Source organism: Tamandua tetradactyla, chromosome 16 (genome assembly GCF_023851605.1).
Source record: "Tamandua tetradactyla isolate mTamTet1 chromosome 16, mTamTet1.pri, whole genome shotgun sequence".
Classification (NCBI taxonomy): Eukaryota; Metazoa; Chordata; class Mammalia; order Pilosa; family Myrmecophagidae; genus Tamandua; species Tamandua tetradactyla.
Genome location: NC_135342.1, coordinates 47,792,576 through 47,810,375, shown reverse-complemented (window position 1 = coordinate 47,810,375; position 17,800 = coordinate 47,792,576). Strand labels below are relative to the sequence as shown.

Here is a 17,800-nt window from a genome sequence, read left to right as displayed (position 1 = left end):
GCTCCAAGCCACTGCTCCGTCTGACACCATGTAGCAACACTATTTGCCTACCAAATGGATTTTACATGGGTCTTGCAAAGGAGAGATCAGTTTATATGAGTGTGGCTGGGTTTATTCTTGACATTATTGTTTTGATCTAAAGATGACGATGATAATTTGCACTGAACATCTAGGATGTTACAGGTACTCGTTCTGAGTGATTTACATGGAACTGTGCAATCAACCCTATGAAACAAATTCTATTATTATCCCTTAGGCAAGTTACAAATGAGGAAATTGAGGTTCAAAGGGGTTGAGTAGCTTGCATAGTCACAATTTATAATTGCAACTTGCCTAGAGTTATAGAAGTGAATACAAAACTCACACCCAGGCAATCTGACCCAGAACCAACGTCTATACCATATTAATGAAATTTTACGCTGGAGGAAAACAATACTGAGAATAAGATTTCTCTGAAGAAAAAAGGAGCACAAATTCTAATTAAAGACCCATAATCATATATAGATTTCTCCCATATTTTTCATTTATATTTGGAGACAAATAGCTAATGCCTACCCACTTCTAGTCAACACAATTTGGCAGTGGATCATATCCCAAAGTGTACCCCACAGTGGCTGGGCACATAATGGAATGCATTTATGGAGAACCAAACTCTTTCATCTCTGGCACAAGGGTTTCCACGGGATCCTCAAACAGTCTCTTTCATAGCATTTATTACACTGTGTCATATAACACATTCCCCCCAATCAAGCATTACTCATCTCTATGGCCTCAGGGCCAGGGATGGTGCCTAAATACCAGGCAGGTACTTGGTAAATATTTACTGACGCAATGCATGACTGGCGGATCACCCATGGCAACAATAACCACCATTTATTGACTGCTTAGGTGCATTATTGTGTTATCCCCCACACCTGCAAGACAGGTATAACTTCTCCGGCTCTCTAAAGGGATCTCTGTGAATATAATCTGACTTGAATTCAAACTTTCCTTTAAAGTGAAGACCTTTGAAGTGACACACTTCTTGGAAAAGTAGCTGGGAACCAGGGTGCTGAAAATCTAAAAGAGATTAATGGTATAGATTCTCTAGGCTGGTATTTCTTAAACTAAGTTCCTTGGAACACTGGTCTTCCATGAATATCCCATCAATATGATCCAACAGAATAAGAAATGTAAGTTTTATAGCCAGTGATCATTTTACAATGATGATCAGAAAAGAAAATTTTATATCTTCATCCCAACCAAATGCCTTGATTTAGGACATAGCACCTTATTACATTAAAAAAAAAATGTTCTAAGTTTTACAAAAAAATAAACAAACAACATCCTCTCGCTTGTCATTCCACTAGAATATAAGCTCCAGGAGAGAACAATTTCCTCAGTTTTGTTCATTGCTTTATTCCCAATATCTGGAACAGTGCTTGGCAAAAACTAGGCATAGTTTCTCCAGCTCTTTTATTTATTGTTAAATAAAATTAACAAATATTTGCTGAATAAATAGATAAATGAACCAATGTTTTCTCAAAAAAGTTTAAGAAGCACTACTTGTAAGAATCAGCCAGAAACTAGCCATAGCCACAAACCTACCACTTGTTCCACCAGAGGAAGCACTCATACTGAAGCCTGTGTGTTGATTTCATAAATAAGATACACAGAAATCCATTGGCTTTTGTCCTTCATAAAACTGTTAAAATAATGATAGTAACAATGGTAATAACATTAAGCACAGTGGCTTCCTTAAGATAAATTGCCATATCTTGGGAAGAAAAGTAACTCTATCTCTAGACTCATTTAATCCTAGCTCTAAATTTATACAATGTTTCAATTCCTACACATTTATGAGGAGGTTTTATGGAGTTATTGGATTTTATGGAGTTAATCCGGTTTAGAGACACAGAGAACATTCTTCTGCTAAGGGCAGCAGAAAGCAGAAACTGTAATCATTAAAGGAAAAGGGATAGATGAATTAAAAGAGAAAGACATTAGAGGCATCTAGCAGGCCAGTGCCTCACTGCTTCTCCTCTAATCTCCATTTACAAACCACATCCCTACCCTCAACACTGCAAAAATTCAGCCACTTGCAATGAACAACTACTGAACCACAGATGCTGCAACTTCTAGTTCCCAACTAATGCTCTGCCAGAATCAGCAGCCACTCCCCCAACATGAATAACAGCTGACAGGGTCAGATGACTGGGTCACATGTGGTCCCAACTGATAACTACCTCAATCTCATTTTACCATTTCCCATCTCCAAGTCTAGTGGCACCCTATTTTGTGACCACATATCAAGAAAGTGGAAACCACATTCTGGCACTAGCACCAAGCAACCAAGGCTAAAAAGGCTCATCACTGCCCTCCAATTAATTACTAAAGCCACAGCATGATAGAAGCAGGTAACCAGGAAAGATTAGCTACCGGGAGCAGGTGAAATAAAGATGTGAAGCACACTTAGTCTCAGCTTTGCCCTCCCTGGACTGAAACCCATCTCCTTAATCAGAGGATTGCCCCTGGAGACGCTTCTACAGTCTCCTCTCCCCTCTCTTTCCCCCTCCCCTCCACGTCTCTCTTTCCTCTCCCAGCTCTATTTCACCTCCAGGAAAGGAAGGGAATTGGGAATAGAAAGACCAATGTCTTTCTCCTGGTCCCCACGCAGTACTATGGCTCTTCCTCAAGTATCCGTGAGGCAGTCTATGCACATAGCATCCCTCCTCACTCATGCCGGAAGCATTGTGGGAGGTGCAGTCTTAGTGTTAAATGCCAGAGACCTGTAAATCAGAGATCTCTCCTTATGTTCAATTTCGAGGTTCTCACTTTTGGCAAGGTTGGATGAATACATCCAATAAAGCAACAGACAAACACCTCAAAATTATTAAGGAACACAAAGCACTTATGAACACAGGAATGGGCTGAGAAGAAAATTAATTTATTCAGTCCATTATTCATTAAGTAGGAGTGTCAGGGACTGTTCCAGATGCAGGGAATACGTGGTGAACAAGCCAGCAAGGTCCCTACTCCTATTATAAAATTGGGCATTATTCTAATGAGGACACCAGCTAACATTGCAAAGACAAACAGACAAGTGTCCTTGCCCTCATGAAGCTTATATTCTGGTAGAACAAACAAAAATAGGAGCACACAATCGAGTACACACATAAAAATGCCTTTCTGTAAGCGTCTAACAAACTGTAAGATCCCTCGAGCGGACACCATTGCTGAGTTATCTTTCAGTCTTTCACAATGCCTCATACAAAGAATGAAAATTTGCATGCTAGCTATTGTGTTCTTATCTAATCCATTCCATATTAAACAGCAAATCATTTCAGAGTTGAATGTTTCATTCTCACCTTGGTATTTCCCACAGCACCTAGCACAACTACCTCTAGAAAATAAGCACTCAGTGAATAACAGTGGATTGCTAATTGGGGTGGGCACACCTGTTACTTTTTGTGTGCAATTCAGGTCTGCCAGGTGTCAAAAAGAGAGACTGAGATCCATGGAGAAAATCTCAGTGTTCTGGTCTTAGAATAGTTCATTCAGCCTAAGTGATGTAACACAACTGTTTTTCTTCTTGCACCGATCAGATACCAAGCTGATTAGATTAGAAAGGTAAATCTTACTCAATACAGGTTCTCAGTTATAAAAAGATAGTTAGAGTCATGGGAGAATAAGAAGATTAACCATAAGATGATTGCTTTACTTGTTTAGGAAAAAATGCTAATGAAGAAGACATGATTATAAAGCCATCTAGGTCTTGAGAGAGTTACTTTTAACTAAAGTAAGTAGTTCTAGAAGTGTTTCTAAGAAACCGCCACAAACACTGTTTTCAAATGTTCTCTACACAATTTCAAGGCTCCTTCGAACCAACTGAGCTGTAAATTGAACAGTAAGTTCAGTTTGAGTCTAAAATTGAGGAGCTATAGGTAGACAGAGTTTCCTTTTAATTGGACTACATTCCTACCCAGTGTGCAATGCTCAGAGATGCCATAATGAAAGAAATATAAGAGAAGGGCAGAAGGAATGAGTCAGTTATCTCCAGAAGCAGAAAAGCTGGGCCACATGTAAGTAAATAAAGAGTCAGCCCCATAGAAGGTAATGGGGAAACTGGCAGAGCTGCAATCTCATGACAGCTTCATTTGGAACCTATTCCTTCAACAAGCCAAATACCTTTCACAGGCTCATGACATCTTCACCACTGATGGAAGGGTTGAGTCCTGAAGTCTACTATATTTTAAAATCTCCTATTTAAAACTAAAGTCCTTCAATAAACACATGAAATTATGCACATCATTAGCCATTAGGGAAATGCAAAGCAAAACCACAAGATACCAATAGGGTACCTATAATAATAATAATAAAGCAGAAAATAACAAGTGTTGGTGAGGAGGTGAAGAAATTGGAACTCTTATTGCTGGTGGGAATGTAAATTTGTGCAGTGGTTACCATTTGACTCAGCAATTTTACTACTAGGTATATACTTGAGGAAACTGAGAATACATGATCATTCAAAAACCAGTATATGAATGTTCACTGCAGCATTATCCATAATAGCCAAAACACAGAAGCAATTCAAATGTCTATCAATAGATGAATGAATAAGGAAAATGTGGTACAGCCATACAAAGGAGTATTATTCAGCCATTAACAAATGAAATACTAAAGCATGCTACAAAATAGATGAACCTTAAACTAACTATCCCAAATAAAAGAAGTCAGACCAAAAAAAAGTCACATGTTACATGATTCTATATGTACAAAATGTCCAGAATAGGAAAATCCAGAGACAGAAAGTAGATTAGTCGTTGTCAGAGGCTGTGGAGGAAGGGAAAATTGAGAGGGACAGCTAATGAGTACATGGTTTCTTTTTGGGGTAATAGAAATATTTTGGAATTGGACAGTGGTGATGGTTGCACAACCTTGTGAATATATTAAAATCACCTAACTACACTTTAAAAAGATGGATTTTATTTTATATGAAATTTTATGTGATGTGAAATTAACAATTTAAAAACTCCAGTGGCCTTGCTTTTGTTTTATTCTTTGTATTTGTACATCTTAAAAATTTAAAGGCACTGCTTTAAAGCTAAAAAGAAGAATTAATTCTCCAAATGTCCCTCATCTCCCTGCATCAGCCTTTCCCTGGCTTTCTGCTCACTCTAGATCCCCAAGGACATACATGCTCACGTCAAAATCTAAGATGAAAAATATGCTAACTTTGGGTAATGTTTCAAAACCTTTTATTCTTTTGTTAAAATAATCATTGTCTGGGTTAGACTTGTATTATGGAAACAATGTGGTTCAATATAAAAGGTTCTCAATACTACAATTCTAGTTATTGAAAACATCTACAGCTAAATACTTCCCTGAAAGAGTAATTTGTTATTCCACTGCGCTCACACTGGCTCCCGTGCTCTCTTCCTCGCTGTCTTGCTAGACTCTTTCTAGGAACTTCTGAATCTTTACTCCAGAAAAATCCTTCAACTGGCTGCCTATAGGACACTCTATACTATGCACAGCAAATCACATGATTTTGTTCACAGTAGCTATACAAAATAAACAAAGAGATGCACAAAATTGCTCTTATTTCAGAAAGCTGAGTCACGGGACCTGAAGAAAAGCACAGAGCTTCATGGTTTATGATGTCATTCTCTTAAACCAGGGCACTTTACACAGGTAAAGAGGTGAGAACTTTAAATAGATTACCCTTATTAATTAACAGTAGGTGAGCACATCATGTGAAATATCTATTATTGGCACTAATTAGCATTGCTATAATGTTTCTTTGAAGAGGGAATAAAGAAGGGAACAAACTAACATGTACTTTCTTCTTATTTTTACAGGAAAACTGCCAAGTTGTAGAGAAATAAAAGTGTTCAAGAGTTACAGATACAGTCAGTATCAAAAAATACATAATGAAAAAACTTCCTGGAAGATGGCGGCTTAGTAAGACGCGCGGATCTTAGTTTCTTCTCCAGGACACCTACTAGGGGAGTAGAAACGATACAGAAAGCGCCCAAAGCCACAACAGAGATAAAAAAGACAGCGTACCCCATCCTGGAACGGCTGGCTGGCTGAGAGAAGCAGCTAGGGTGAGATCGCCGAGGCGCGCGGGCCTTACCGGGCGGGGCGGGAAGCGGCCGGAATTACTCCCATCCCCCTTCCCGGGCCGGCTGGGAGAATTGGAGAGGAGGTCCCCTGAAACCAAGGCGACTGGCGCCCACACCACGCGCAGCCCCCGGACCAACTGAGAGAATTGGATCGGAAATCCCCAGCCCGCGGAGAACGGTGACGGGTGGGGGAGGCCCCTTCCAAACCCGTGACTCCCGGGGAACGTGCACTCTCTCGGGCGGGCCGCTGCCGCTGGCGCCCTCCCGCCACGCTTGTTGCCCAGGGCCGACTAGGAAATTCGGACGGGCTCTTTCCCTGGCTGCGGCGACCAGCAACCCTCCCTGCGTTCGGACCCCAGGCCGGCTCAAGCCGCTTCGGCTAGCGAACCCCCAGGACAGCGAGAGTTTTCCAAAGTTTAAGGTCCCACAGCACCTTTTACTGGTGGGACCCGCAGACAAACGTGTGCCACGAGCGCCACCTACTGGGCAGGATAAGAAAAACAGAACCCAGAGATTTCACAGAAAAATATTACAACCTTGCTGGGTCCAACACCAAGAGAAATCTGAATAAATGCCCAGACGCCAGCAGCAGAAGATAACTGTCCACGCTCAAAAGATTGAGAATATGGCTCAGTCAAAGGAACAAACCAATAGCTCAAATGAGACACAAGAGCTGAGACAACTAATGCTGAATATACGAACAGAAATGGAAAACCTCGTCAAAAATGAAATCGATAAATTGAGGGAGGACATGAAGAGGACATGGGCTGAACATAAAGAAGAAATAGAAAAACTGAAAAAACAAATTGCAGAACTTATGGAAGTGAAGGATAAAGTAGCAAACATAGAAAAAATAATGGATAGCTACAATGATAGATTTAAAGAGACAGAAGATAGAATTAGTGATTTGGAGGATGGAACATCTGAATTCCAAAAAGAAACAGAAACTATAGGGAAAAGAATGGAAAAATTTGAACAGGGTATCAGGGAACTCAAGGACAATATGAACCGCACAAATATACGTGTTGTGGGTGTCCCAGAAGGAGAAGAGAAGGGAAAAGGAGGAGAAAAACTAATGGAAGAAATTTTCACTGAAAATTTCCCAACTCTTATGAAAGACCTAAAATTACAGATCCAAGAAGTGCAGTGCACCCCAAAGAGATTAGACCCAAATAGGCGTTCTCCAAGACACTTACTAGTTAGAATGTCAGAGGTCAAAGAGAAAGAGAAGATCTTGAAAGCAGCAAGAGAAAAACAATCCATTACATACAAGGGAAACCCAATAAGACTTTGTGTAGATTTCTCAGCAGAAACCATGGAAGCTAGAAGACAGTGGGATGATATATTTAAAATACTAAAAGAGAAAAACTGCCAACCAAGACTCCTATATCCAGCAAAATTATCCTTCAAAAATGAGGGAGAAATTAAAACATTCTCAGACAAAAAGTCACTGAAAGAATTTGTGACCAAGAGACCAGCTCTGCAAGAAATACTAAAGGGAGCACTAGAGTCAGATACAAAAAGACAGAAGAGAGAGATATGGAAAAGAGTGTAGAAAGAAGGAAAATCAGATATGATATATATAATACAAAAGGCAAAATGTTAGAGGAAAATATTATCCAAACAGTAATAACACTAAATGTCAATGGACTGAATTCCCCAATCAAAAGACATATATTGGCAGAATGGATTAAAAAACAGGATCCTTCTATATGCTGTCTACAGGAAACACATCTTAGACCCAAAGATAAACATAGGTTGAAAGTGAAAGGTTGGGAAAAGATATTTCATGCAAATAACAACCAGAAAAGAGCAGGAGTGGCTATACTAATATCCAACAAATTAGACTTCAAATGTAAAACAGTTAAAAGAGACAAAGAAGGACACTATATACTAATAAAAGGAACAATTAAACAAGAAGACATAACAATCATAAATATTTACGCACCGAATCAGAATGCCCCAAAATACGTGAGGAATATTCTGCAAACACTGAAAAGGGAAATAGACTCATATACCATAATAGTTGGAGACTTCAACTCACCACTCTCATCAAGGGACAGAACATCTAGACAGAGGATCAACAAAGAAATAGAGAATCTGAATATTACTATAAATGAACTAGACTTAATAGACATTTATAGGACATTACATCCCACAACAGCAGGATACACCTTTTTCTCAAGTGCTCATGGATCATTCTCAAAGATAGACCATATGCTGGGTCACAAAGCAAGTCTTAACAAATTTAAAAAGATTGAAATCTTACACAACACTTTCTCGGACCATAAAGGAATGATGTTGGAAATCAATAATAGGCAGAGTGCCAGAAAATTCACAAATACGTGGAGGCTCAACAACACACTCCTAAACAACGACTGGGTCAAAGAAGAAATTGCAAGAGAAATTAGCAAATACCTCGAGGCGAATGAAAATGAAAACACAACATATCAAAACTTATGGGATGCAGCAAAGGCAGTGCTAAGAGGGAAATTTATTGCTCTAAATGCCTATATCAGAAAAGAAGAAAAGGCAAAAATTCAGGAATTAACTATCCATTTGGAAGAACTGGAGAAAGAACAGCAAGCTAACCCCAAAGCAAGCAAAAGGAAAGAAATAACAAAGATTAGAGCACAAATAAATGAAATTGAAAACATGAAAACAATAGAGAAAATCAATAAGGCCAGAAGTTGGTTCTATGAGAAAATCAATAAGATTGATGGGCCCTTAGCAAGATTGACAAAAAGAAGAAGAGAGAGGATGCAAATAAATAAGATCAGAAATGGAAGAGGAGACATAACTACTGACCTCACAGAAATAAAGGAGGTAATAACAGGATACTATGAACAACTTTACGCTAATAAATACAACAATTTAGAGGAAATGGACGGGTTCCTGGAAAGACATGAACAACCAACTTTGACTCAAGAAGACATAGATGACCTCAACAAACCAATCACAAGTAAAGAAATTGAATTAGTCATTCAAAAGCTTCCTAAAAAGAAAAGTCCAGGACCAGATGGCTTCACATGTGAATTCTACCAAACGTTCCAGAAAGAATTAGTACCAATTCTCTTCAAACTCTTCAAAAAAATCGAAGTGGAGGGAAAACTACCTAATTCATTCTATGAAGCCAACATCACCCTCATACCAAAACCAGGCAAAGATATTACAAAAAAAGAAAACTACAGACCAATCTCTCTAATGAATACAGATGCAAAAATCCTCAATAAAATTCTAGCAAATCGTATCCAACAACATATTAAAAGAATTATACATCATGACCAAGTAGGATTCATCCCAGGTATGCAAGGATGGTTCAACATAAGAAAATCAATTAATGTAATACACCATATCAACAAATCAAAGCAGAAAAATCACATGATCATCTCAATTGATGCAGAGAAGGCATTCGACAAGATTCAACATCCTTTCCTGTTGAAAACACTTCAAAAGATAGGAATACAAGGGAACTTCCTTAAAATGATAGAGGGAATATATGAAAAACCCACAGCTAATATCATCCTCAATGGGGAAAAATTGAAAACTTTCCCCCTAAGATCAGGAACAAGACAAGGATGTCCACTATCACCACTATTATTCAACATTGTGTTGGAGGTTCTAGCCAGAGCAATTAGACGAGAAAAAGAAATACAAGGCATCAAAATTGGAAAGGAAGAAGTAAAACTATCACTGTTTGCAGACGATATGATACTATACGTCGAAAACCCGGAAAAATCCACAACAAAACTACTAGAGCTAATAAATGAGTACAGCAAAGTAGCAGGTTACAAGATCAACATTCAAAAATCTGTAGCATTTCTATACACTAGTAAGGAACAAGCTGAGGGGGAAATCAAGAAATGAATCCCATTTACAATTGCAACTAAAAGAATAAAATACCTAGGAATAAATTTAACTAAAGAGACAAAAAACCTATATAAAGAAAACTACAAAAAACTGCTAAAAGAAATCACAGAAGACCTAAATAGATGGAAGGGCATACCGTGTTCATGGATTGGAAGACTAAATATAGTTAAGATGTCAATCCTACCTAAATTGATTTACAGATTCAATGCAATACCAATCAAAATCCCAACAACTTATTTTTCAGAAATAGAAAAACCAATAAGCAAATTTATCTGGAAGGGCAGGGTGCCCCGAATTGCTAAAAACATCTTGAGGAAAAAAAACGAAGCTGGAGGTCTCGCGCTGCCTGACTTTAAGGCATATTATGAAGCCACAGTGGTCAAAACAGCATGGTATTGGCATAAAGATAGATATATCGACCAATGGAATCGAATAGAGTGCTCAGATATAGACCCTCTCATCTATGGACATTTGATCTTTGATAAGGCAGTCAAGCCAACTCACCTGGGACAGAGCAGTCTCTTCAATAAATGGTGCCTAGAGAACTGGATATCCATATGCAAAAGAATGAAAGAAGACCCATCTCTCACACCCTATACAAAAGTTAACTCAAAATGGATCAAAGATCTAAACATTAGGTCTAAGACCATAAAACAGTTAGAGGAAAATGTTGGGAGATATCTTATGGATCTTACAACTGGAGGCGGTTTTATGGACCTTAAACCTAAAGCAAGAGCACTGAAGAAGGAAATAAATAAATGGGAACTCCTCAAAATTAAACACTTTTGTGCATCAAAGAACTTCATCAAGAAAGTAGAAAGACAGCCTTCACAATGGGAGACAATATTTGGAAATGATATATCAGATAAAGGTCTAGTATCCAGAATTTATAAAGAGATTGTTCATCTCAACAACAAAAAGACAGCCAACCCAATTACAAAATGGGAAAAAGACTTGAACAGACACCTCTCAGAAGAGGAAATACGGATGGCCAAGAGGCACATGAAGAGATGCTCAATGTCCCTGGCCATTAGAGAAATGCAAATCAAAACCACAATGAGATATCATCTCACACCCACCAGAATGGCCATTATCAACAAAACAGAAAATGACAAGTGCTGGAGAGGATGCGGAGAAAGAGGCACACTTATCCACTGTTGGTGGGAATGTCAAAGGGTGCAACCACCGTGGAAGGCAGTTTGGCGGTTCCTCAAAAAGCTGAATATAGAATTGCCATACGACCCAGCAATACCATTGCTAGGTATCTACTCAAAGGACTTAAGGGCAAAGACACAAACGGACATTTGCACACCAATGTTTATAGCAGCATTATTTACAATTGCAAAGAGATGGAAACAGCCAAAATCTCCATCAACAGAAGAGTGGCTAAACAAACTGTGGTATATACATACGATGGAATATTATGCAGCTTTAAGACAAGATAAACTTATGAACCATGTAATAACATGGATGGACCTAGAGAATATTATGCTGAGTGAATCCAGCCAAAAACTAAAGGACAAATACTGTATGGTCCCACTGATGTGAACGGACATTCGAGAATAAACTTGAAATATGTCATTGGTAACAGAGTTCAGCAGGAGTTAGAAACAGGGTAAGACAATGGGTAATTGAAGCTGAAGGGATACAGACTGTGCAACAGGACTAGATACAAAAACTCAAAAATGGACAGCACAATAATACCTAATTGTAAAGTAATCATGTTAAAACACTGAATGAAGCTGCATCTGAGCTACAGGTTTTTGTTTTGTTTTGTGTTGTTTTGTTTTGATTTTACTATTATTACTTTTATTTTTTTCTCTATATTAACATTCTATATCTTTTTCGGTTATGTTGCTAGTTCTTCTAAACCAATGCAAATGTACTAAGAAATGATGATCATGCAGCTATGTGATGATGTTAAGAATTAATGATTGCATGTGTAGAATGGTATGATCTCTAAATGTTGGGTTAATTTCTTTTTTTCCGTTAATTAAAAAAAAAAAAAAAGAGAAGGGATAATTGGAGATGAAGGGATACAGACTGTACAACGGGACTGGATATAAAAACTCAGAAATGGACAGCACAATACTACCCAATTGTAATGCAATTATGTTAAAACACTGAATGAAGCTGCATGTGAGGTATAGGTTTTTTGTTTTTGTTTTTTTTTGTTTTTTTTTTCTTTCTATTATTGTTTTAATTCTTATTCTGTTGTCTTTTTATTTCTTTTTCTAAATCGATGCAAATGTACTAAGAAATGATGAATATGCAACTATGTGATGTTATTAAGAATTACTGATTGTACATGTAGATTGGAATGATTTCTAATTGTTTTGTTAATTCTTTTTTTAATTAATAAAAAAAAAATACATAATGAATGGGTAGTGGTCAGATGCTGGAACAGACACTAGTTTGTCTGTAAAGCATTTGTCCTAACACTCCATTTACCTACACTAATTAAACTGAGCAAGCAGGCAGAAACAAAATGTTTGATTCTTGTTCTGACCTGTGCAAGGCAAAGGAAACCCATTTCTCTCCTTAAGCTGACTACAAATAATTATTCCATAATAAACAATACTCTCAAAGTTTTTAGCAATCTAGGAGAGATGCTGGAGATTTGTATAAAATAAACAAAGGAACTGAGTTTTTATTATATTTGATTTAGAAAAACAACTCGGGCATGGATATTTTCTTTGACGCACTTTTCAAATGATAATTTCTTCCACTGTCACCATTAAATCTTAATCCATTCCAGTTCCTTGCATGGGTCATTGAGTCTATATGTACTGCTGTTATTTTAAAATGTTTCCCCTTGGTAGGGAAAGAGGGGGAGAAAAGATGTTGAGAGCCAGATGGGCCTCTTCACAGTTCATTTATCAAACCTAATACACTGGGCTCCACCCTCCTCTCACTCACTATTGTGGTTAAACTTCCATATAATTTGGTAATCATTTTCATTATCAGAGAGTGACCCTAAAGCAGCCTATCTAGGGACGCCCAGTCCTTGCAGCTGCTCTTTTTCTGCCTTTTCCTACAGTAGACCCAAAGAACCTCATAGTTTATTAGCTGCAGACTGACCTTTGGGCTGAGGAGGTCAAGAAGGGGTCAGATCAGAGGGCTTGCCCAGTTCTTTAAAAGCTATAACAAGCTGTCCATCAGGCAGAGTGGACTGTATAAACAAAGCCAAATCTTCAGAAATTCTGTACCACTTCTGTTAACACTTACCCTGCATTCACATGGCTTCTCCTGATGTACTTTGGATCATTCAACTCAGGGGAAGTGAATAGAAAGCCCGAATAAGCCTATTTGGAGAGGGTTGTTTATGGGATTACAGAGCTTGGGGAAGGAAACCCCCAGCACTCAGATGTGGTCCAGAATTGCAGAGTTGTGTGACACTGTTACAAACTCAGTTACCCTGAGTCATGTAGAACTGACACTTTCCTCCAAAAGTTAAATTATAATGAACATATGCTTTCACTTTAAGAGACTTCAGTGAGTCCCCAACAATGGCTCTCCTCCTGACCTGAAAGAGATATAAATATTTTATAACTGAGTTCCAAGTTTCATACGAAAAAGTTCTCCTTAATAGCATTATCAGAAATGAACCTGTTGGAGAGAAAAACAAAACAACCCAGTATTACAGTAGTTTTACACTAAGTCACTGACAGCTGTGGAGCCTCAGTTGACCTAAATTTCTTGAAGTTGTACAGTTCATAACGCATTCTCTAACGTGCAATATAAGGTAATTAGAGTCATCTGTATTTAACTTTCAGAGGAAAAAATTTCTATTATCTAATCTAACTGATCCCTTGGTAGCTTTGATGAAAGTAAAAGACTATAGCCTATTGCTTGGCCTTTGGCGAGTGCTAATTATTTTCTGTCAAAGAACATTTTTCCTTGTGTAATTCCAAAGTACACAATAGGTCAATCTCTAAAACACAGACAGGTCAGTAAGCACTGCAGAGGATGTTTTATAACTTTCACCACCACAAGCTTGATGGGCTTATTCAAGGCAATGCCTGATTCCAGACGGCCAGAAGCTTTGATGAGGAAAAGGGAGGTCTACGGAGGTCCTATGGAAACTCTGTTTATACGGATGGTCTTTCCAATAGGTCACTGGGATGGGAAACATCAAATGGAGGTGGGGAAGGGGTGGGGGGAAGGATTACTGTTATTTAATAGTCTCAGGACACTTTTCCTTCTGAGCTCTCAAGGAAATTTTCTTTCAGGTGTTTAGTTTTAAGGAGGTCTGCGTAGTATCAACTGCTAAGCTCCTTCTTTTTGTTTCCCCTACCACAAGGGACTTGAGAATTTTTGTTTCAGATGCTAGACTACATCAACTTCAACACTGGCTCCAGCTCCTGATTAAATTGTTAGCAGTAAGGGCCAGAAATGCTGAAACCAGACTCCTCTTAAACAGACTATTTTGGCCATACTGTCTGATGATTTGGTGTACTAGGAAATTATTGTTAACAAATCAAATGCATTCAACAAAAAGTATCCATCATTAACATTTGGTCTTTCTCTGGCCTGGGCTGTCTTTGGAGGGATGGGGGTGGGGAAGAGATGGGGGTATTCTTTCTTTCTTCCTTTCCTATTTAATAAGAATTACCAGGGGAAAAAATATAAAAGGTCAAACAGAGAGAGAGAGAGAGCTCTTAAATGTCCCCACACTGATATTCCATTATTTAACAAAATATGCATACTTTAATAAAGTACACATACTTAAATTGTAACACAAAAAAACATTTTTTCATTAATTACTGAGAGTTAAATTGGAAATCATTTAATTACTGTAGCTGAAACTGCCTGTCGTGTACTCTAAGCAGACACACACAAAGCAAGGGGGAGAAGAATATCTTTCAATATTATTGGTCATTTTTAACTGATTGTTTGAATGTCAGTCAGAATTTAGAGAGAATATAAATATTTGAAAAAGCAGCTTTCTGATACCCAATCAAAATCAACAGCTCAAACTCTTTACTCTCTCCCTTCCTGGAAAATGCTCATCTTTTAGCCTTGTTAAGATAGATCTATTTTTATGATAATTATTACTAGTGAAGCTATAAATTGTTTATTATGTTGCATGAACTCATTTGGAGAGTGTTATGGCTATCAGTAAATGTCCTTGATGCCTAGTTACATAGAATTTTTAAGCATAAAATAAGACTGAGACAAAATACAGTATAATCTTCCTGATTCCTCTTCCACTTGCTCAGAGACAGAACATAATACAACAATTTTTACAAGCTAAATATCTAAAGGACAACCCTAACATTTAGGGTATATTATAGCCTTTCACACATCAATGTTTTTCAAATAAGAGCAGGGTAACACATTCACTATGCAAGCATCAATTCTGGAAAAACCAATGATCTGCTGAAACTTTCCACTAGTAACTGCTTTCTAACCATAGGTAAAGCCATGTGCAAAGAAACTAGGTTGAAGCAAGCATAATTCCTACTCATTCAGTTCTTAAAATGGGGTTGATAAATAGACCACTTCCAAGCAATCCACCCCTCATGGAGTGATATAAGAGCACTATACGGATTTCCCAGACATCTGTCTTAACTAAACAGCAATGCTAGTCTTTTAGACTGTTGATTAAAAGGGTTCTTCAGCACCAGGTACTTATATTACATTATGTTCAAGATGCAAACATTTATGCTAAATGTTATACTCAAGGGTAAATCATACACTCATACAGATGATGTCACTGATCACTACAATTAAAAATAGGTATCATGTACAGGAAAGCTAACCTTAGATGAACATTTTAAATTTGCTTATTTTTCATGCGGCCTCAATTGACAGCGATGAGGCCAGACATAAGGAAGGACTTAGTCAAATATAGCTCTTGTTTTTGGAAGACAACAAATTCCATTTCATAACAGAACTGACCTGGCATGCCATTCCCGTCTCAGGTTTTGGCGGGTGGTGAGCGAGGCAAGAATGGCAGTCAAGATTTCACTCTTTTGTTCCACAGGGAGCCCCTCTCTTCTAATTTCATGAAGTACAGCATTTGTCTAGAAGAAATGATCCAAAAAAGAGAAAGGAAAAGTGAAAAATTAATAATTAAAAAAAAATGCCCATAAGCAAATAAGGACAGTAAATCAATGGCTTTTTTTATTACTGTTCCCCTACTAACAAATCAATACAGTAAATGATGGTCAAAAATGGTCAGCATATATTTTGTATTTAATCAATGTACATGGCACATAAGGTAAACTCTAAAGCTCCATTGCCTTAAGTAATACATCAAGATACAGTGCGTTCTCACTCTAATTTTCTCAGTGCACAAATGATTTTTTCCCTGTGAATAGCCTACCACAGGCTATTATTAGAAATGATTTTCACGTACACTTCACTGTGAGTTGTTTGTTTTGCCTTTTTTAAAAGCAGCAGTCTATGACTTCTTACTCTCTGCTTCCTGCCACCCAGCTGAGGCTTCTTGCACTGCCTCTCTTATTTGAATCATTCATTTCTATTTCCAGCCATGCCAGTGATTTCTGTTGTTTTCTATTGTCTTTTTTTTTTCGTGGTGGTGGTGGGTGGCTCACTAATTTTCCTTGCTTGTTGAAAATCAAGATCTTGCAAAGAAACCACCAGATCACAGAAATCAAAAAGAACATTATACCTCAATGAACATTTTTCCAGCTTTGAAAATCCACTGCACACAATTATACTGATATTTCAGATGCGTTTCAGGGATTCTTACATGCAGGAGACCAATGATTTTAGAAAGAACCACAGATTCTATGGCCATGATCATAGTCCTTAAAGGAAATTAGGCTCACAGGTGAGTCCAAAAGCACTCTAGCCTTCCTATCCAGCATTAGGAAACGTCAGATACTGCTTTTAGAAGCAGCTGAAGCCTAAATACATTGTCATGCCCTGCTTACGCTAATGAAGAGAATTTCATCAAAACTAAGATCTGAAATTGTTGTTTCAAGTCTCCCTTCAATTCATCCCTGTATACTTTTTTGTGTATCTGTATTTTAAACACTTTGGTAAATTTATGTAACATTATAAGAACAATTAAGAAAACAATGAAAAGTATTCAACTGGTGCATGAAGTTTGAGTAAGCAAAATCTTTCCAAGTTTTCATCACAGGTATCTTCATATAACTGAAGGAGAGAACTTTAAAATTTATAAATGTTGCTTTTAAATTAAATTTAGCATAACTTGGGTACTTTATAAGCAAGGCAATTGCTAAGAGAAATGAAATTGTTACTTTCTGAGTTCGAGTCACTCAATATATTGCTTATCTAGCTGATGCCAATACATCAGTATTACACGTTTACTTAGAGAGCACCCACACAATTTGTTTCTCATGTTAAGGGAACAAGTTCTTCCTTGCTCTTCTTTTGCATTTTCAGTACATTCTTTAACATTCTCATGACAATACTAAGAAGGGTTTAGTGAACATTTGGTGATTTTGTTGCCTACCATCAAAACCAATTCTCTTCCTCTATTAGCAGCAGCCAAATCTCCTCTTGGGGGAATTCCTTTCTTCTATTGTAGACCGTCTTGGAGTGACTGTCAATCAAGATGTCTGCCCTACCCTATCAAGGCTGTGGGCCAGGCCAACTTGATTCTCTTTCCCAGGACCTTAGACTCTTGAGAGTAATAGCAAAGAGAGTATATTTGGAGGCATTTTATCAATTTCCTTAGTTCTTACTACCCACAGCCCTCTGAGTATCTCTGGTTTTTCCTGAACTTTTTAAGTACACATCATTCTCTTTTCCTTTGATTTTATTAATTATCCAAATTCCTCTCAATAAGTATACTCACCAGAATCTGTTTCTGTTGCTTACAA

At 37.8% G+C, this 17,800-nt stretch overlaps 1 protein-coding gene across 3 annotated transcripts in view; it reads right to left on the bottom strand.

Annotated features, from left to right (window-relative positions):
* Window positions 1-17,800, bottom strand: part of FTO (FTO alpha-ketoglutarate dependent dioxygenase) — a 434,084-nt gene that overhangs the window by 153,017 nt on the left and 263,267 nt on the right. For all 3 annotated transcript variants that reach the window (XM_077132460.1, XM_077132458.1, XM_077132459.1), the window contains one exon: window positions 15,882-16,006. In XM_077132460.1, coding sequence (XP_076988575.1) covers window positions 15,882-16,006 — 125 coding nt within the window. The remainder of the gene's footprint in view (window positions 1-15,881; window positions 16,007-17,800) is intronic.